The sequence below is a fragment of the Pan troglodytes genome, chromosome 5, assembly GCF_028858775.2.
Source record: "Pan troglodytes isolate AG18354 chromosome 5, NHGRI_mPanTro3-v2.0_pri, whole genome shotgun sequence".
NCBI lineage: Eukaryota > Metazoa > Chordata > Mammalia > Primates > Hominidae > Pan > Pan troglodytes.
This window is the reverse complement of record NC_072403.2, coordinates 148,001,835-148,023,673: the sequence shown is the minus strand read 5'-3', so window position 1 is coordinate 148,023,673 and position 21,839 is coordinate 148,001,835. Positions and strand designations below refer to the sequence as shown.

Genomic DNA, 21,839 nt, shown 5'->3' with positions numbered 1-21,839 from the left:
GGTCGGAGGAGGGGGGAGGGATAGCTTTAGGAGATATACCTGATGCTAAATGACGAGTTAATGGGTGCAGCACACCAGCATGGCACATGTATACATATGTAACTAACCTGCACATTGTGCACATGTACCCTAAAACTTAAAGTATAATAATAATAATAATAAAAAAATGAAGCAGTGAAATAGGTAGTAATGGATACCATGGCACTATAGTCATAACATAATCCAAGATTATACTAGCAAACTGAATGGAGGCAAGCCTCACAATCTCTGGTCTAATCTACTTCACTGACCATCATTTCTCAACGCTGATAAGAACCTCCTAAGCCCAAACCACCAGGGTAGCTGGTGACACATTCAGACTCCTGAGTTGCAGTCATTATGGTTCTGATTTGATAGGCTCGTGGTAATAATTTCATATGTACACTAAGGTTTGAGAACCATTATCTTGCAGGCTGCTCTGCCGGTAATCTTTGTGACCAGCACCTTGGCATTTAGCTGATTAAATCTGTGAGTTGGAATCTACAATTGCTTCCTTGCTCAATTATCTTAACATTCCTGTCCTTGAGGGAACCTGTGTTATATTCAATCTCTCCCTTGACCTGTTATTTTAAATATGCTTTTTATCTGAACAATTAACCACTTAAATGATGAATATTTCTTATACTCGATTGTGTTTTGTTCTAATTAGGAAACATTATGTCTGTACCATTGACTTCATAGATACAGAATAGAACTCCTCTTGACCTCAGGCAATATTTTGTTTATTCAGTCTCCATTTGGTTTCAAGAGTAGTTATAATCTTACAAAACATATAAAAGGATAGTTGCTATGGTTTGAATGTCTCCTCCAAAACACACATTGAAACTTAATCCACAATGTGACAGTATTGAGAGGTGGGGCCTTTAAGAGGTGATTGGATTGTGGAGTAATCTATTAATGGATTAATGGATTAATGGGTTATCATGGAAGATAAACTGGTAGCTTTATAAGAGAGGAAGAGAGAAGAGCTAACACTTGTGCATGCTCAGCCCCCTCTCTGTGATGCCATGAGATGCCTCAGGACTCCATACAGAGTTTCCACTAGTAAGAAGACTCTCACCAAGGTACAGCCCCCTCTATCTTGACTTTCTCAGCTTCCATAACTGTAAGAAATAAATTTTGCTTCCTTGTAAATTACTCAGTTTCAGGTATTCTGTTATAAGCAACAGAAAATGGACTAAGACAATAACATTCAATAAAAAGTGAGAGACACTGTATAATTTCATGTATATGAGGTACCTAGAGTAGCCACAGTCTTAGAGACAGAAAGTAGAATGGGTGGTTGCCAGGGACTAAGGGGAGGGAGGAACAGGGAATTATTGTTTAATGGGCACAGGGTTTAGTTTTACAAGATGAAAAGAGTTCTAGAGTTGGGTAGTGGTGATGATTGCACATTATGAATGTGCTTAATACCACTGAATTGTACACTTCAAAATGGTTAAGATGGTAAATTTTATATTACATGTATTTTACCACAGTTAAACAAAAAGTAAGGGAAAAGAAGCAAGGAAAATAATATGGTGACGAAATGGAGTCAGAAGTGCGGCTAAAAACCATCCCATTATATTATGCCCCTACTGTATCTGAGCCACCCATACGATGTTCAACTTTTTCAGCAAATGAGGAAGGAGAATCTCTTGTTAGTGACACAATCAATGCTCCATTAGGAAAACACAAGTCAGGAAAGCTGCAACTATTCTTGATTCTAAAACTATTCTTGATTCTAAAACCACACACTCATTTATCTCCAAGACTTTGTTATGAGGTAAGTTTCATGAGGCTGAGTCTCATATCCATCTTCTGTAGAGTCTGTCCTATTGCTATTTATTTCACTAATTGCCAAGGAGTCATTATTCTTTATTTACCACTTGACCATGTTTGAAGCAGTAATGAAATTTTGTTACTTTTATCAACTGGTCTATTATTTCCTTTTGGGCATGAGCCACACACAACAAAAGAGAAGGCTGATTGAAAATCACATGCTAGACTAATTTGTTTTGATTGTAAAGATTTAGGAGAGAAGAGTGATAGATTAGTGTGATGTAACAGATGTTCAATCCTGTGATGACATTTAATTCAGTCGCTCATGTGTTCACTTGCAAGACTAATTCAAGTAGATGTGGACATGAGTGCCCTCCCATGAGTTTTTCAAGGGCCAGAAAGCTGTAACAAGATCTGATGATAAATGACACCATATCCCCATGTAGTGGAACAAAAATGTCTGGAAGATGGCCTTAAGCATGGTGATGTATGCCAGCCTGACTTAACATCTTCATTAATAATCTTCCTGAAGACAGAATAAAAGGATACTTAGGAAATTTGCTGGTGAAACTGTATTTGGAGATGAGCACCAGGGAAATGCTAGAAAATTGGGTTAGCTTGGAAGCTGGTACAGATTAAAAGACAATAGAGTAGATGATTGCAAACACAGCCTTTGTGGAAGAGTCATTATGCATGAAAGCATGTTTTGGCCAGAACCGCGGTGGAAATAGGGGCACCATGGTGGATTCCAGAGACTAAGAAAAGAAGAACAGCATAGAGAGGAGAGACTAACATTTATCAAACACCAACTCTGTGCCAGGCACTTTCCATGCCCTCATCTAAATCTCACATAGCCCTCCACTATTTTGATCATGAATTCATAGGTCATAAAGAACTCAGGTTTCTTAGGGAGGCCACAGAGCTAGTGAGTAGCTGAGGAAGGCCTCACTTATGCCTGCAGACTCAAACCTAAGCTCTGCATACAGCCCTTGCTGCCTCCCAAGAATTTTCTCTGTGCTACCACATCCAAGCATCAGAAGCCTGAAATTTACAAGCTGATAAATACCTGGAATTATACTGAATTTGCCAAAATTACCTATAGTTGTTGCTCAAAAAAAACTAAGGTTGATTGTTCTAATTAGATGTTAGTTTCTAAACCCACATTGGAATTCTTGCATTTACCTCTGAATCTGGTTCTATTGCTAAAAATCTTGTGGTTTGAATAATGATTGAATAGATTTAGGTCGTCTTGGGGGAGAACTCATTGTTCACTCTCAACCCTCATCTGCAATCAGTGTCTGAATCCTTTTGGTTTTTCCTACATAGTGTCACTTGTGCCCATTCATTCCTTTCATAGAAGCCACCCTATTTCAGAGTTTTACCATCCTTTTTCATTGTTTTTCTTCAAGTCATCCTCCTTACAGCTGCCAGAATGTGACCTGTTTATTTGACAAAATTTTCTATATTCTCCCTAATCACTGGTTGAAACAAAAATATTTATCAATCACCCACTAATATGCCAGGTTCTGTGGTGTGCACTGGGGATCCAAGGATAAATAAGACAAAATCTCTGCTCTCAAGGAGCTTGCTGGCCTGTGGTATGATCATGCTATCCACCTGCCCCAGCGCTCTGTTCCAAACCCCACAACGGATCCCTGTAAGACAAATTAAGTAGAATTCCTTAGCTTGACGTTCAATGCTTTATGAAATTGTCCCAAATATCACTTTGTTCCTAAATGTTTGAGATAACTCAATACCTTTACCTCTCCTTTCCAACAAAGCTCTTATAGTCCAAATAAATATCATGTTAGCAAGACTATAACTTACATAAATATTAAATTATTAATATATGATGGTGTCCTTTCCTTTTGCTAACCCTAATACCTTCCAAGGTGGTTTATTATCTGCAAACACCTCTTTCTCTATGTTCACTTATCAAACCAGCCCCTGTCTTTCAAAGTTCACTTCAAATACTCCACAAGGCCATCTGCAATCATTCCAGGCAAAGGCAAATGTGCTTTCTTCTGAGTCTTATACTCATTTTGAATTTTTCTCTGGCATTCCGGAAGTCCTGTGTCCTATTAAACTCAGTCCCATTGATGTGTATTAGAGTTCTTTATCTTTTACTACATTATAAGCTAGGTATGAGTAGGCAGCCAACCTTGTTCCTTTTGTATCCACTCAAATCTATGCCTCACACAGAGTTTCTATAAATTTGCTAAGTAAGAGAACAAATTACTTGATTTCATTCAACAAATATATTGAGCACTTACTATGTTCTAGGCACTGTGATATGTGCTTGGAATACATCAGTGAACAAAACAGACAAGAAACTAGTGGTGGTAGAGATGGTATATTAGTCCGTTTTCATGCTACTGATAAAGACATACCCGAGACTGGGCAATTTACCAAAGAAAGAGGTTCAATGGACTTACAGTTCCACATGGCTGGGGAAGCCTTACAATCATGGTGGAAGGCAAGGAGGAGCAAGTCACATCTTACATGGATGGTAGCAGGTGAAGAGAGAGAGCTTGTGCAGGAAACCTCCCCTTTATGAAACCATCAGATCTTGTGAGACTTATTATCACCAGAAGGGCATGGGAAAGACCTGCCCCCATGATTCAGTTACCTCCCACTGTTCCCTCCCATGACACAGAATTTAACATGAGATTTGGGTGGGGACACAGCCAAACCATATCAGATGGGGAGAGACAGGCAATAAACAATAAACATAATAAATACTTTCATGCTGGAAAGAGTTGGATAGCATGTTAGAAGATAGTAAATGCATGGAGAGAAGAGCAGAATAGTGGGCATCTGAGAGTCCCCACTTTCAGATATAGTCAGGGCTGGTAAGGTAGTCATGGGGAAATGTGAGATTTGAGCAAAAGCTTGAAGGCAGGAGGGAGTTAGTCATTCCTGCCTGGGGAAGAGCATTCTAAAGAGAACAGCTGGAGCAAAGGCCTCAAGGGAGGAGCTAACAGCTGTGAGGTCAATGCACAGCGAGAGAGGGGAAGTATGAAGACATGAAGTCAGTGAGGTCATGAGACACCAGACCAGGCACAGCCTTCTGGCAATTACAAACATTTTGGTTTTTACTTTGAGAGAAATAAGGAGCCACTGCAAGGGTTTGGGAGGAGTAAAATTATATGACTTACATTGAAATAAGGCCACTTTTGGTGTATGTTGACAACAGACTTTGGTAGGGGTAAGGGGAGAAACAGGTTGAAATGGTTTGTATCTGTGTCCCCAGCCAAATCTCATGTTCAATTGTAATCCCCAATAGTGGAGGTGAGGCCTGGTGGGAGGGGATTGGATTATGAGTGTGGTTTCTCATGAATGATTTGGCACCATCCCCTTGATGCTGTTCTTGTGGTAGTGAGTTCTTATGAGATCTGCTTGTTTAAAAGTGTGTAGCACCTTGCCCTCACTCTCTCTCTTGCTCCTGCTCTAGCCGTGTGAGGTGCCTACTCCCTTTGCCATCTGCCATGACTGTAAATTTCCTAAGGTCTCCCCAGAAGCCAAGCAGATGCCAGCATCATGCTTCCTGTACATCTTGTGGAACAATAAGCCAATTAAACCTCTTTATAAATTATCCAGTTGCAGGTATTTCTTTATAGCAATGTGAGAAGGGACTAATATACAAGTGGAAGGCTGTTTGGGACAATAGCACTCATCCAGGTAAGAGGTGATGGAGATGTGGATGGGGGAGGAAGCATCAGAGGTGGTTGATTTCTGGGTCTGCAGGATGATTCCATTGTTTCTGGTATGAGCACAGAAGGATGGAGTGCCCATTAACCGTGACGGGAAAGCTGCAGTGGAGCAGGTGTAGAGTTCAGTGTGGGACGTGTGGAGTTTGAGGTGCCATTAGACACATGGCAGCACAGTGGGGATATCAAATAACCTAAGCAGTAACAACAATAAAGGGAAAACACAATGGTCATGTAAGTGCTGTAGTAATTGGTGGGTTAGAGGAAGAATGTTACACAAAGGGAAGGATCACACCAAGTCATCATTTTGATGGCCTTAGGTTTAAGATTAAGCATCACGTATGACAGAGACTCCTGTTTGTTCATCCCATTTATCTGATTTCCTTTCTTCCTTACTCACAGAACCTCAGTTTTTAAATGGGCTTATGGCTATTCAGAAGAAAGACAGCATTTCTCAGCCTCCTTTACAACTAGGTGGGATCATTTGATGAAGTTCTGATCTACTAAATGTTAGCAGAAGTGTTGCGTGGGATTTCCAGGAAGGTTGTTTAAACCAAAGGTGGAGTCATCTGAGAGAGGCTTCTTTTGCTTTTCCCCATTCTATCTTCTCACTGGAATGCAGCAGGAATGGTTTGACCTCCAGCAGATACCTTGGGTGAGGAGGACAAGTGCCCTACCAAGAGATGACAGATTGTAGAACTAAAAGGATCCTGGGTCTCTAATGATTTTGTGGAGCTATTGTGCCTTCCTTGGACTTCCAACTGCCCAACTTTTATGAAGGTTAGGAATAAACTTCTATCTTGTTTAAATCACAAATACACCAAGTTGATTTAAAGTTAATTTGTCTTCCATGTCATCCTGAAAGAGCTAATGAGAGAGGGCCTTTTCAATGTCTTGATTTATAATAAGGCTTGGTTTGGGCATAGGAAACGATAATAAAGGGTTACATAACTCCAAAAAAGAGTGAGGAGAATCTCCTTAATAAAGTTGGAAACACACATACACACACACACGACCTTATCTACTTATTTCTGAGACAAATCATTGATCTGCTTGGAAAGCCTTTCTTGGTTCTCTCAACAGAACTGACAGCTTCCTCTTCCAGACCTTCTACACCCACAGGAAACTTCTATCCTAGTGTCTACAACACCTTGTAACAACTTTGTTCACTGGCCTTGCTCCCACATGTCAGTGGTCTGCTCATTCAGTGAATTTTGAAAAACTATACTTTCCTCACACTTTTCAGAGTTGATATCTAAACTTTCAAAAATCATAAATATAAGTGGTTACAAAAGATGTAATGTCCAGTGTATTAGTGAATGTTGGTAGTTTAATATAAACTTACTATATCACTCTTCTGGGTATTAAATGTGTCTAAGGGAACCTAATAACAATGGCATTTAATGCCCATTCAGCACCCATTGAAAAAAATCCACATGAATAATTTAACTTATTATTTAAGTCAGAAATATTAAATTCTTTTCCCTCTAGAGTTTGTATTTTCATTCTATTTCTCTGTAGATTTTTATTTTAATGTAATATAATTTTATATGTGAAAATCTTTTATTGTCATCCTATCATATTTCTCTGCAATGAAAGTCTAAATTGAAATTTGATTTTAAAAAAATTTCCTAACATCAGGCTCTAAGTACTAAATATTTTTCCAGCTTGAGTTTATAGTATAATCCTTATCAGAAACTCATTGGTCAAAACACACGTTTATTGCAAATTTGGAAAGAATAATTATGCTCAAGAATAATAATTTATTGGCCATGTGTCTGTTTATGAGATGGATGGGGGAGTTATCATATCTCAGTTACAGGAGACTTCCTTTAATATTTTTAATTGCTCTTGATATGGTTTGGCTGTGTCCCCATCCAAATCTCATCTTGAATTGTAGTTTCTATAATCCATACATGTGACAGGAGGGACCCGGTGAGAGGTAATTGAATCATGGTGGTGGTCCCCCAACCTGTTCTCATGATAGTGAGTGAGTTCTCATGAGATCTGATGGCTTTATAAGGGGCTTTATCCCCTTGGCTTGGCACTTCTCCTTCCTGCCACCATGTGAAGAAGGATGTGTTTGCCTCCCCTTCTGCTATGATGGTAAGTTTCCTGAGGCCTCCCCAGCACTGTAGAACTGTGAGTCAATTAAACCTCTTTCCTTTATAAATTACCCAGTCTGGGGTATGTCCTTATAGCAACATGAGAATGGACTAATACAGTACTGAGATTTGGGTGCTGCCATAAAGATACCTGAAAATGTGGAAATGACTTTGGAACTGGGGAACAGGCAGATGTTAGAACAGTTTGGAGGGCTCAGAAGAAGACAGGAAATGTGGGAAAGTTTGGAACTTCCTAGAGACTTGTTGTATGGCTTTGCCCAAAATGCTGATAGTGATATGGACAATAAAGTCTAGGCTTAGGTGCTCTCATATGAAGATGAAGAACTTGTTGGGAACTGGAATAAAAGTGACTCTTGCTATGCTTTAGCAAAGAGACTGGTGGCATTTTGCCCCTGTTCTAGAGATCAGTGGAACTTTGAACTTGAGAGAGATGATTTAGGGTATCTGATAGAAGAAATTCCTAAATGGCAAAGCATTCAAAGGGAAGCAGAGCATAAAAGTTTGGAAAATGTGTAGGCTGATGATGTAATAGAAAAGAAAAACCCATTTTCTGGGGAGAAATTCAAGCCAGCTGCAGAAATTTGCATAAGTAACAAGCCAAATGTTAATCACCAAGACAATGGGGTAAATGTCTCCAAGGCATGTCTAAGACCTCCATGGCAGCCTGAACCATCACAGGCCTGGGGGCCTAGGGAGGTAAAAATGGTTTCCTGGGCCAGGGCCTAGGGCCCCCCAGCTCTGTGCAGCCTTGGGACATGGCGCCGTGCATCCCAGCTGTTTCAGCTCCAGCCGTGGCTAAAAGGGGCCAAAGTGTAGCTCAGGCCATTGCTTCAGAAGGTGCAACCCCAAGCCTTAGTGACTTCCACATGGCGTTGAGTTTGTGGGTGCACAGAAGTCAAGAATTGAGGTTTGAGAACCTCCACCTAGATTTCAAAGGATGTACAGAAATGCCTGTATGTCCAGGCATGAGTTTCTGTAGGGGCAGAACCCTCATGGAAAACCTCTGCTAGGGCAGTGCAGAAGAGAAATGTAGGATTGGAGCTCCCACACAGAGTCCCCACTGGTACACTGTCTAGTGGAGCTGTGAGAAGAGGGCCACTGTCTTCCAGACCCCAGAATGGTAGATCCACCTATAGCTTGCACCTGTGTACCTGGAAAAGCCACAGACACTCAATGCCATCCCATGAAAGCAGCTGGGAAGGGGGTTGTACCCTGCAAGGCCACAGGAATGGAGCTGCCCAAGGCATGGGAGCCCAGCATCAGGTGTGACCTAGATGTGAGACACAGAGTCAAAGGAGATCATTTTGAAACTTGAAGGTTTAATGACTGCCCTATTGGATTTTGGACTTGCATGGGGCCTGTAACCCTTTTGTTTTGGCCAATTTCTCCCATTTGGAATGGGTGTATTTACCCAATGCCTGTGACCCCATTGTATCTAGGAAGTAACTAACTTGCTTTGATTTTACAGGCTCCTAGGTAAAAGGGACTTGCTTTATCTCAGATGAGACTATGGACTTGGACTTCTGGGTTAATGCTGGAATGAGTTAAAACTTTGGGGAATGTTGAAAGGCATGACTGTGTTTTGAAATGTGAGGACATGAGATTTGGGAGGGGCCGGGGCAGAATGATATGTGGCTATGTTCCTATCCAATTCTCAACTTGAATTGTAGTTCCCATAATCCCTACATGTGATGGGAGGGGCCTGATGGGAGGTAACTGAATCATGGGGGTGGTCCCCCATGCTGTTCTCATGATAGTGCATGAGTTCTCATTACATCTGATGGTTTTATAAGGGGTTTTTTTTTTCCTTTTGCTCAGCACTTCTCCTTCCTGTCACCATGTGAAGGACGTGTTTGCTTACCCTTCTGCTATGATTGCAAGCTTCCTGAGGCCTCCCCAGCCCTGCAGAACTGTGAGTCAATTAAACCTCTCTCCTTTTTAAATTACCCAGTCTCAGATGTGTCCTTATAGCAGCGTTGAGTATGGACTAATATAGTTCCTTGCTATTTTTATACCTAGGTCAGTATGAAATATAACTTAGAATGAGTCAGACATGTGTCTGTCTTTTGTAAAGTGGAAATAGGGTGACTGTGAAAGTTAAGTGGAAAAGTGGAACTGGCTTCACTGCCCCGCAAGCACATTCCAGGCAAGTCAGTTTAAGGACCTAAAAATGGATTCTGTTAACACTATTTATGCCTGTGTACCCCTTGGAAAGTCTTCACATATCCCCATGGGCACACATACCCTGTGTGAAAACTGTGGCCCTACATGACTGCTATTGAGGGCAGGGAGCGTATCGTATTCATCTTTGTGCCATGGTATGGGGCACAGTGCCACTTAAATAGGTAAATATTTGTTGAATGGGTACTGAGTAATTGATACCCCAAACCCCAAAGTTCAGTAGCTGCAAAAGTTAAAAGAACTGTTAAAAGAAAAAGAGTCCTATTTGAATTTTTGGTCAATATCTGATAGAAGCCAGATTTAGGATCTTCTGTAGTGAAATCCTTAGACTTACGTAAAATCCAAAGAAATTTGAAAATTATTACTGCAATTGGTTCCCTGCCACTACTCATTCGCAGACAACCAAGATTAGGTAAATGACTCAAGAAATAACATGTATCAGCTTGCATTTGTCAATTCCAAGATGCAATGAGAAGATCATTCCAAGAATTTTTAATCATTGCTACTTCTGCATGGTGTACTCTCTGTGTATTCTTAGTAAGACTGCAATAATAAGCAGGAGAAGCTATTAAATATTCCCTGGACATCAGAACTGTTCTGGGTATTGAGGATATCACAGTGAATGAGTTAGGTGACCAAAAATGTACTATCTGTCTGGGAAGTGGACATCTAATCAGGCAATAGCGATTCGAGTGACACATACTGTGATAAGGGAAGTAAGAGAGTACTGGAAAATCTCATAGGAGGGGCTTGTAAGATGGATTTTTTAGAGAAAAAGAAGACTTTCATGAGGGAAATATGTCCAAATTTAGATCAAAAGGATGAGCAAGTAAGAGAGGAATCAGAGAGTACAGACAACATACTCTATTGTATATTATATTTGAGTAAAATATACCATGGAATACTACATTTTATTCAAATAGGCAGAAGGAAGAGCATGGGTGTGAAGATCTGTAAGCAAGAGGGATACTTTATATCTTTATCTTGTTTTGTTTTTATCTATGAATTATCACTTTCTAATAGAGGACATATTTTACTTATTTTCTGTTTCCCTTAGAAAAAAGCAGACTTTTTAATTTGTTTTGTTCATCTTCTATACTCCTGCACCTAGCATGTATTCAGCACTCCGTATGTATCTGCTGAATGGATAAAGAATTGAGTGATATGTTTGGGAAACTGGAAGTTCAGCCTCAATGCATAGAAGCCTGGGAGGGGAATGGTGGGAATTGAGGCTGGAAGGACTGGCAGGGGTCAGATCAGAACGGGGATGGTAAATTGTGTTAAGTCATTTGGACTCAATCCTGAGGCATGGTAGGGTTTTAAGCAGGAATCGATGTGGTCAGATTTGAGTTTCAGGAAACTCTTTCTGTCTTCATAGTGGAAAAAGGGCTGAAACCAGGCAAGGCTGAGAGTAGGTGGATGAGAGGATGATGCTGGTGTGCCCTGAACCTAGGGGAGAGGCAAAGGGTGGCGAGCAGGCTTGCATACACTGGGGTTTCTTAGTGAATTGCCAGAGATAAGAATGCTGTATCCTCCCTAGCAAGAAGCAGCTCTACTCCTACAGACTCATCTTTCACAGAGGCTCAGTGACTCGTATCAACCAAAGGTAGACTGAGAAAAAGAAGAAAAGCATCAGAAATGGTCATGGAGATCTAAACATGTGGTGAGAGGATACCATTTAATATCCTTTGAAACCCTAACCGGTTCTAGAATACCACATCAGGTACCATGTCTGTCTATCTTTAAGAAGTATCGGTTCAGTAATTTCATATTATCCTGATGACAATGTGTTCTAGTGGCTCAAACCCTTCCTACTTGCAGTTTTAAGAGTAATCTTCATCTTAAAGTTGAAGGAGTAAGCATCTACCTTTGTGACAACAAAACCTATTAGAACTTTAATTTGAAAAAAACAAAACCCTTCCAACTTCTAAGGCAAAACCTTCGTTTCCCTTTGTGCCTGAATTATCAAGTATTTTTCACCCTAAAAACAAAACAATCCCTTTGTTTGCTAATAGCGCACCTGGTCTTTAATACACCACCAACACAGGTTTTCAAATTAAGTCAAGAGGGTATTTGGCAAACAGAATCTGGCAGAGCAGAGTTGCTATCATACAAGGCAGATTTAAACTGTTTTTTTCCTCTATTTATTGGACACTTTCTTTGATTAAAATACTTCAAATGATGATGATAAACTGAATCTGGGGTACCAGGAACCAGAGTTAATTGAACATTTTAAATCCGGAGGATACAGAAAGAAAAACAACAGGAATATTGTCTGTGTTTTCATTTTTAATTGCTCATGAAACAAGGTGCAAGACTTTAGGAGATAATGGAGGCTGCTGAGTTCTTCCCTAACAAGCCAATGGTCTCCTTGGTAACACTATGAGAGCCCCAGCCTAGGAGGTCTCAGTGGAATAGAAGCTCCTTGAGCCCTAAACAAGACCTTGGCCCTTGAAGAAACGATAGCACTGCCTTGTTTAATGCCTGTTTGAAGATGTCTTTCTCTTGTTTGTTCTGCATCTGCCCAAGATATCTGAGAGCAGGGAGCGGGGATGCCAATTGCTGTCTGCAGGGAAGGCTGGGGTTCAGACTGGGGATGGCAGAAACTTTATGGAACAGAAAGTCAAATTTGAGGCTCCTTTTATAATTTTAGCACTACTTTCCAAAAACACCTTTCATACTGTAGAAATTGTGAGCTTATGTTAGTCTTTGCAGAGTTTGTTTGAGGAGGGGCGGGGGGTCATAGGACCACGTGGAAGGAATATTCCTCCTGGCTGGGTCAACTTCATGTTTGCGATTCAGACTCATTAAGAATAAAAAGTGGTTCAAAATGCTGACCCCCCTCTAAGTGCTTGTGATAAATGACTAAGAAAACTGATTATAAACTTCTGCAAGACATTATAGAATGTAATAAATATAATGTTTATGGGACAATTTTTTAAAGTCATTATTTTAAGGATGCTGTGTCATGAGTAAATGATAGAGTCCATGTTGTTGGACTCTATTGAAAGGAGTTGAATTTAAAATTGAACTGAAAGTTATTCCTTTACAATTTATAATCACCAACGTTGTATGTAACTTAATGCTTACTTTGCACAGTTGCTAAGCCCACCATTAAATTCGTGTGTGTGGGGTTGGAGGGTGAAGGAACAGAAAGTAAATTCTTGGTTCTATTTCTCACATGCTGTTTTTCCTCCCAGTCCACCCCGGACACCTGGACTGCTTCCAGTCTGATGAGAGAGGTGCCAAGTAGAAGTGCCTTCAGTGCCTCCACGTTGAACTTGGTTGGCAGTTCAGCGAGTGAGTCTGGCCCAGAGAACAGACCATGGGAGGGAGCCCTCTGACCTGGCCTTCACTCCAGCTGCCCTGCTCTCTCTTTATCTCAGGGCAGAATAACAGGCTGGATGTTATGCAATGATCCTCTTATTTATTAGAACTAAAAGAGCACAGCCAACAGAAGGAGGGAGAGGAAGCCCTCTTCCATTTTATCTCATTTATAGTAAGTCTGGATTGTGGCAAAGTCACGCACAGGGTGTTCCCCAAGCCACATAATTCCTGGCACATCCTCTCTACGGTATTCTTGTTGACCAAATGTGCATGTGCGCATGCATAATTTTTGTGCATATATGTACATATATTTTTTTCATTCATTACCATGGTTCTTAACGTTTTCAGAATCTGCAACTTATTTTAAAATTTGATAAGAGTAACTTATAGACCCTCTCCCTAGAAAAATGTGCATGCAAACATCCTATGAAAATTTGCAAATAGCTCCCTGAAAGCCCATTTGTGTCTCAGCAAACAGGCCCTTGAGAGGCTAAAAGGCTACATTTCCGAAGATTTTTAAATACCATGTGTCGTTAATGGGTTTGCTCAGCTTATATATTATGTAACGTGATTTTTTCCTTTGATATTGAAAACTTGAAGATTTCTGCCAGTTCCTCATCTATAACTTAATGCAGAGTAAAGATTTCTTGATCCAGGTCATGTCCTGTACAACTAATCTGAAGTTACTACAAAAGCGAGCGTATGCACTGAATCATGATATGTAAAAGACACTGATCAGAGACGGAGCTGTAGATGGCGGGACCATACTCAGCTAAAGGCCACCGGACATTCCATTTTCAGTTATTCTGGAGTTGTGGAATTTAATCCCAAAAGTACATCAGCTCATCCTGACTCTAATGCCCTCTTTTCATCTCAGCTATTAATGTTACTCACACTTTAAGGCCCAGTTTATAGCATTCTTTTTCTATGTTCTTTTTTTTCCCGCTGCAACTATCTGCAGAATCAGTTTCTCTTTCCCCCCATCTTCCCATCACATTTGTTTGTAGCTAAACACTTTAAAGTATCTATCAAGCCTCTCACACTTTAGATCACTTATCTTTTCTTTCCTTTTCTTTTTCTTTGAGACGGAGTCTCCCTCTGTTGCCCAGGCTGGAGTGCAGTGGCGCCATCTTGGCTCACTTCACCTTCTGCCTCCAGGGTTCAAGTGATTCTCCTGTCTCAGCCTCCCAAGTAGCTGGGATTACAAGCATGTGCCACGACGCCCAGCTAATTTTTGTATTTTTAGTAGAGACGGGGTTTCACCGTGTTGGCCAGGCTGTCCAACTACTGACCTCAAGTGATCCGCCTGCCTCAGCCTCCCAAAGTGCTGGGATTACAGGTGTGAGCCACTGCGCCTGGCCTCGATCACTTTCTAGAACCCTCTTGTCTGCCTTACTACAATAGGAGCATTGTAGGAGAGCTGTTAGTTTCTTGTACACGGTAGGTGATCAATATGAATTTCAGAGGCAGGATGCATAGTTCTTAGGCACTTTGGCTCTGGAAACCAAAAAGTTGAGTTCTAATTCCAGTTCTATTAATTGTCTGTTTATTTTCAGGAAAAACACTTAAATTTCCCAAGTATCAATTCTTCTTTCTGTGGAAAATAGGTATGATAATAGTACTCACCTCACTGGGCTATTGTGAAGATTAATAATATACTACATCAAAGGCATTTGGCACAGTGTTTGGGTCATAGTAAGTGTTGAATAAAGGTTAGTTAAACAGTTTGTTGAAATGAACTTTTTAAAAGAAATTTTTTTCATCTTTTTGATGTTCCTTAGTATAGTTAATAGTGATGGTATATAGCCAAAAATAAAGGGATCACAATTTTTTGACAAAATTGAAGTTTCCTATTATTTTCAAGTCCTTTTAAACAATTTTTACTTTCAGTATTTACAAGCACCAATTTGGCTAAGAAAAGTTTCAGCTTTTTTTCTAGCCAGCTATAGGACACTGAAGATATCTGTATGGTACTATGTGATATTGCTTTGCCTTTAACTTTGTCCCTAAATCTTAAAAGACATGGATCTATAGCCTCCAAGAGATCCTAAGACCAGTTGAACAGGTGACTGATATAGGTAGTATCCTGAATGTGGTCCCTAGACCTATACCCCAATTTCTCCCTAGTCATAATCAAAGAGATCCTTCTCGGTCGGGCATGGTAGCTCATGCCTGTAGTCCCAGGTGGCTCATGCCAGTAATCCTAGTGTTTTGGTAGGCTGAGGTGGGATGATCACTTGAGGCCAGGAGTTCGAGACTAGCCTGGGCAACATAGTGAGACCTTGTCCCTACGAAAAACAGAATTAGTCAGGTGTGGCAGCACGTGCCTGTAGTCTGAGCTACTAGGGAGGCTGAGGTGGAGGGATTGTTTGAGAGCTCAGGAATTCCAGGCTGCAGTGAGCTATGATTGCACTATTGCACTCCAGTCTGGGTGAGAAAGCAAGACCCTGTTTCTGAAAACACACACACACACACACACACACGGATCATTCTCTCTTCTCTTTCCTTACAGGGACAAGGCCAGAGAATTAGAGAATAAATTTACTGATGGGAAAAGAAGAACAGCAGCTCACTTTATTTTAGTAAGGTCTTTGGATACAAAGAACAGCACAAGTATTTACTCTTTAGAGATTTTAAAAAACAATTGTATCGACATGAGCTAATTCCTCAAACCTCTTTCAAACTTGGATTAAGTTTGCTTGGATTTTGCTCATTTTGAGCATCTGAGTTTGAACAAATTTTTGAGGGCAGAGATTATGTTTCATTCGTCTTTGAACTTCTAGGACCCTAAAACAAGGCTTTCTCCATGGGCAAGATTCAGGCTTGAGCACCGGGCCTAAGGCGATTGACCATACTGTGGCTGGCTCCAGGTTGGGCTCCCTTACCTGATATAGGTTTGCAAGATGGTGGTTAGTTTTTATCAAAAATGGCTGGTTCACCCCTGGGTGGTCCACATCGTGTGCTGCTGCAGCCAGCAGTCCAAGCATGATGTCCAGAGGCGTGAGGAAGCTGGCGAGCTGTTAAAAAAACAAATTGGGAGATTGATTGGTGTATTTTCACAAATAGGCTCATAATCATTTTGGCTAAATCAAACACAATGAATCATCATGGCATTGTTTAAGCCTATCAGCCAGACCTTTACCCTTTGAAGCATTAAATGAGGTGATAGTCACATGAAATCACAGGCAAAAAGGAAAGGACTGTGTGGAAAATATTGGGTAAACTCAAATTGTGTAGATTATTCTGGTATCTCCTTCTTCCTATTCCACTCTGTTTTGTTTTGTTGTTGTGATGGCATTGCTGGTTGGCAACAGTGCTGTTGGGTGGATAGGGAGAAGACAGGGCCTGAAATCAGCCTTGCTCCTAGAGAAATGTGTAAATGAAGAAAAAAGTTGGTCACGTGATGGACCTACTTAAAAATCATTTGTGTATTTCAACTGTCTAATATATCTTTGCCACTTTGAAAGAAGTGGGCTGACTTGCAAGATCTGCATTTTTTTCAATGTGTAATAAATAGTGGGAGAATGTATGAGAATCTGTGATTTTCTGGTTAGCTAGGAAAATAAGCAGAGACATGGGAATCCAATACTAACTTTAAAAATACAACTGTATGACATAGTACAATGTTTAGACTACTTGGGAATTAAAAAGCAGAGCCATTAATGTCCTTGGGATATGTTGCAGGGATGAGGCACCCACCCAGCTTTGCCCTGAGAGTGCCTGTTTGACATCTGAATATTTAGTTGTTGCTGTCAAAGCATCCGCATATGTAGGGGGATGTTAAAAACAGATTGAACTCAACAGTCTTAGAATATAATTTTCCAGAAACCTTAAGAAAACTCATCCTGTACCTTGTACCAACAGACTTTCAGTCTAAGGACTGCCTGAATGTTGAGTATTGAGCATTATTACAATGTTTTTAATTTTTAACTTTGGATTGGTTTATTGCATCAGAACGTGCTTGCTAAGAGGTCTTTGACATTCACAAGTTTTCTTGGGCCCTGAATCAGGATATCCAGTTGGCTCAGTAGGAAATAGAACATCAGACTTGAGGAGCTTTGATTCCATTTGTTGATCAAAACTCATGCAGTAGGAGACTTTTCCCAACAAAGTTCAATGCTGGTGCTGTTTGTGGCAAAGATCTAAGGCATGGAGCTAGTTCTATGGACTGTTGAAGATAGCTAAGATGTAGATTGCCATAGAGAGGAAGTTTTTTTTTTTTTGTCCAAATGCAGCCTCAAAAATATACAAAATATGAAAGAAAACCTCAGATGAGTCCCATCCTTTTTCGTGAACATTGTAAGATTTTCAGAGCTGATACTGGAACCTTAATATCAATAATTTGTGTTCACATTGTTAATGACACATAACATAGTTACTCAGATATGTTGGGTAACTTGGGCCTAGCAGGTAGTTTCCTTGGCATTTCCACGTGGCTGAGGAGGCAGCTGGGTCTTGTCTTACCTTTGCCTCTTTCAGGTAGCAGTGCATGGCCTGGGTGACGTCGGCTGCATGAACAGCATTGTGATACGGGTTTTGGCTGTGGTAATCTTCTTGAACCATGACTGGGAGGTAAACAGATAACTCAATCAACTAAAACCCAAATAGGAGTGGTATACTAGCTTAGACTTACTGTGGGTGCTTTTTGCTTAAAAATATCAGCGCCTCCAAAATGTGCAGCATAGAGATGCTTTAAAAATAAACGTGGTTTGCAAGCTTGGCAGTTCTGCTAGGCTGTTTTTAGCAGAGAGCAGAGATGGACAGCAGAGGGGAGAAAGGCCAAAGGGATTTGTGAAGCATTGGGATTTCTCACCTCCTTCATAAATTCCCCCTTTCTGACATTCATAAAGGCTGTCATTCATAGGAAAAATAAATACGTAGGAAAAGGACAACTTTATCTCACACTATAGTTTAATTGAGTTTCTGCTGTTTATAAATAATATGCCACAAATAAGGTTTCCTTCAAAGAGCCCAAGTAGCATCAGAATACTGATATCCAAAGACTGGTTTAACACTTGAATAACAAATACCAATGAAAGCAAATCCGGGCCTCTTAGGGCAGAGATTCAGGGTATTGCCTTGATCCAACTGTGGACTTCTTGGATTTATTTCTACCTTATTCAAGTTAGAGTATCATCTTTCATGCTCCTGCAGTCTAATGCAAGGCTTAGAGTACTCTTGGAACCAAGTAGAGACACAGGCAAGGCGATTTTGGTTTGCTATTTATGGAAGACGCTAACCTGCTTCAGCTCATAACCAAGGCGATGCTTAGGATGCAATATATTCAGTGTGTATAGACTGTCCTGATTTGCAAGTGTGGCCAGATTCTCTCAGCCCATTGCTATGAATCTGGCTCTGGATTACAGTGTTAATTCTGTTGTCAAGTCTTTGTATTCTTTACATATTTTCTGGGTAGATACACGTGTCCAAAGTATCTATATCTGTATCTCCCTTTTCAGACAAATCAAAATTATTTGGCCCTATGCATGGCCATTTCTTTGCTCAATCAATTAAAATACAACCAGCTTGAGGTTATTTGGATTTCTGGAAATTAGCCATGTTGTGGCTGGTTTCAAATATTTCTGTTGTGTTGCCCATACTTTTTATTCAGCAGGTATATTTTACAATTATATTTAAACCCTCTATCACTTTAATGTCTGTATTGGGCAAGTTACTTAACTGCAAGTTCCCTCAGTTTCCTCCTCTGTAAAATGGGGATAGCAATAGCTCTGAGCTCAAAGTGGAGTAAGGATTAAATGTGTTTATTAATATATGCAGGTCCTTGGAAGAGCTTCCAGCAGATGTAAGCACCGTAGAAACCTGGTTGTGGCTCCCATTATTATTGTCACGCCTGTTATTTTCTTCTGATGGCATTAAGTCAGCCTCCAAGATCAAAGTACAGCCACGTGGCAAGTCAAAAAGAAGCCAGAAACATGTAAATGGCAGAGGAAAGTCATTTGGTGATTAGAAATGTCCCCTGAAAAATTCACTGGCAGATAAATAAGAATATGCACAAATTTAAATAAGAACTGAGGCTGCCTTTTGATACAGAGTAATGATGGAGTTGAGTGGAAAGATGGTGGACTCCCAAGTCGACAGAGCTAGGCTTGGGCTCATATCCTGCCACTCACTAGCTGTTGGCCTTGGGCAAGTAATGAAACCTCTTTGTACCTCTCCTAAACTATGGGACAAATGGTGATAATAACATCCTACTTGCAGATTTGTTTAAATGGTTAGAAATAACTTGCCAAAAGTACTCTGCTCATAGTGGGCACTACATAAATGGTAGTTATTATTATTTTTTAAAAAGCCTGTTGAAAATTTTCAACAACTCATGTCCTGATTAAAATTATTTGAGGCGCATGCTGCTGGAGGTTTGTTAATATGTCAGCAGACCAGTATCTTCTTTGAAAACAATATGTTCCTGATGGTTTTCTTTATATATAATTTATTATAAACATAACTACACTTGACCCTTGAGAACATGGGTTTAAACCACGTGAGTCCACTTGTACTCAGATTCTTTCTGCCTTGGCCACCCTGAGACAGGAAGACCAACCCCTCCTCTTCCTTCTCTTCCTCAGCCTACTCAGTGTGAAGATGACAAGGATGAAGAGCTTTATGATGATCCACATCCACTTGATGAATAGGAAATACATTTTCTCTTCCCTGTCATTTATTTATTTATTTATTTATTTTTAAGACAGAGTCTTGCACTGTCGCCCAGGCTGGAGTGCAGTGGCGCAATCTCGGCTCACTGCAACCTCCACCTCCCGGGTTCAAGTGATTCTCCCTGCCTCAGCCTCCCAAGTAGCTGGGATTACAGGCACCTGCCAACAAGCCTGGCTAATTTTTTTTGGTATTTTTAGTAGAGACAGGGTTTCACTATGCTGGCCAGGCTGGTCTCGAACTCCTGACCTTGTGATATGCCCGCCTCCCAAAGTGCTAGGATTCCCTGTAATTTTTAAAAGAACATTTTCTTTTCTCTATCTTACTTTATTATAAGAATACAATACATAATACAAAGAACATAAAAAGTATGTGTTAATTAACTGTTTATTATTGGTAAGGCTTCCACTCAACAGTAGTAAGCTATTAGTAGTTAGGTTTTTGAGAGTCAAAAGCTATACACAGATTTTTTGACTACACAGGGGGTTAGCACCCCTAACCCCCAAGTTGTTCGGGATCAACTGTAATCAAGTAAACAACTTTTAAATGATTTAGGATGAACAAGCCATATTTTAAAAGTAAGATGAGATCATTTAAGATTAATTGGAGGTCTGCATCTATCATCCTATGGTTCTTACCGCTTTATATTAAAGAGTATTACGCATTGCCATTATTCAAGAGAATGGGGCTAGAAATGTGAAAAAAAGGACTTACCTAAAAATCGGTGTAAGGTCACCATATCTAACTTGAAATGGTGAATGAGTCCATGCGTATTGAAGAGGTGGCACAACAGTGTTACCAGGCTGTTTCCTGCAGGAAAACAGTCACTTCCTTTAACTCATTTTGATCACCACTAAAATATCAAGATTGACAATAAGATCTAAAGTCTCTGTAATAAAGTTTCTGTGATAGAATATTTTTTCCCCTTTAGAAGTGAAATTATTCAAGTATAGAGCATATTATTACTATGATCTGATCCTAGGTTTTTTCTTATTGTACAAGTAAAATTAGCTCAGACCTTCTCCCTTCACCAAAGACAATGAAGACATTAAGAGTTAGAAAGAATCTGCCTACTGAGGTGTCAGGGATACATACACATACACACACACACACATGTGTATATGTGTATTTTTTTAAAGACAGAGCTTATGGCCACTTGAAATGTTCCTTAATTCACTTCCAATTGACTATTCCATTTACAGGTGTATCTAAACCACCATATTGCTTGATAGTCATAGCCTATTCTTCCTATGGAAAATCACTCAAGAGGAGATCTGACTATGAGCTATTTTAGAATTCAAGTCAGCAGAGATGCAAAATTGAAGCTGTAATGACTTGTAAGCATTCAAGAAATATTGTTTATTTAGGAATAATGATTTTGAATTTTAAAAGCACAGACAATGAGGCCAATGGAACAGAATAGAGAACCCAGAAATAAATTCATGCTTCTGCAGCCAACTAATGTTTGACAAAGGCACCAAAAACACATTGGGGAAAGGATAGTCTCTTCAATAAATGGTGCTGGGAAAGTGGGATATCCACATGCAGAAGAATTAAATTAGACCCTCATCTCTCACCATATACAAAAATCAACACTAAATGAATTTAAGACCTATACATAGACCTGAAACTATGAAACTACTGGAAGAAAACATACAGGAAATGAAATCAGTTAGGTGGAAATACAATTTATTTTCCCCTGTCGATTTTGTGGCTACTTATAAATCAATTTCAGCATTTCTTAGATATGTGTGGTATATACTTCATATGCTTGTGAGGCTCTTTGACTTCTCCTTTGAACTAGTTGTAGCGTCTTACTGGATCTCTAATTAATTGAGTTAAAGAAAATCTCTGTCATGTGGTCATTTCATATGTCTATGAGGGTCATGATTATATTCTCTTTTAAACAAATACTATTGAACAAGTTCTTTTGTTCACAGGTAACTTAGTTTACCAGTACCCGTTTCTCAGTTGATTTGAACAAAATGACATGCAAAATTATGGGATTCTTCTCTCCATGATCTAG

The 21,839-nt window shown here is 40.0% G+C and overlaps 1 protein-coding gene across 3 annotated transcripts in view; it reads right to left on the bottom strand.

The window, feature by feature from the left end:
- PDE7B (phosphodiesterase 7B) overlaps positions 1-21,839 on the bottom strand; it is a 686,767-nt gene that overhangs the window by 24,976 nt on the left and 639,952 nt on the right. For all 3 annotated transcript variants that reach the window (XM_063812658.1, XM_003311504.6, XM_001157383.8), the window contains 3 exons: positions 20,528-20,623; positions 17,609-17,709; positions 16,030-16,161 (listed from right to left, as the gene is read on the bottom strand). In XM_063812658.1, the coding sequence (XP_063668728.1) occupies positions 16,030-16,161; positions 17,609-17,709; positions 20,528-20,623 (329 nt within the window). The remainder of the gene's footprint in view (positions 1-16,029; positions 16,162-17,608; positions 17,710-20,527; positions 20,624-21,839) is intronic.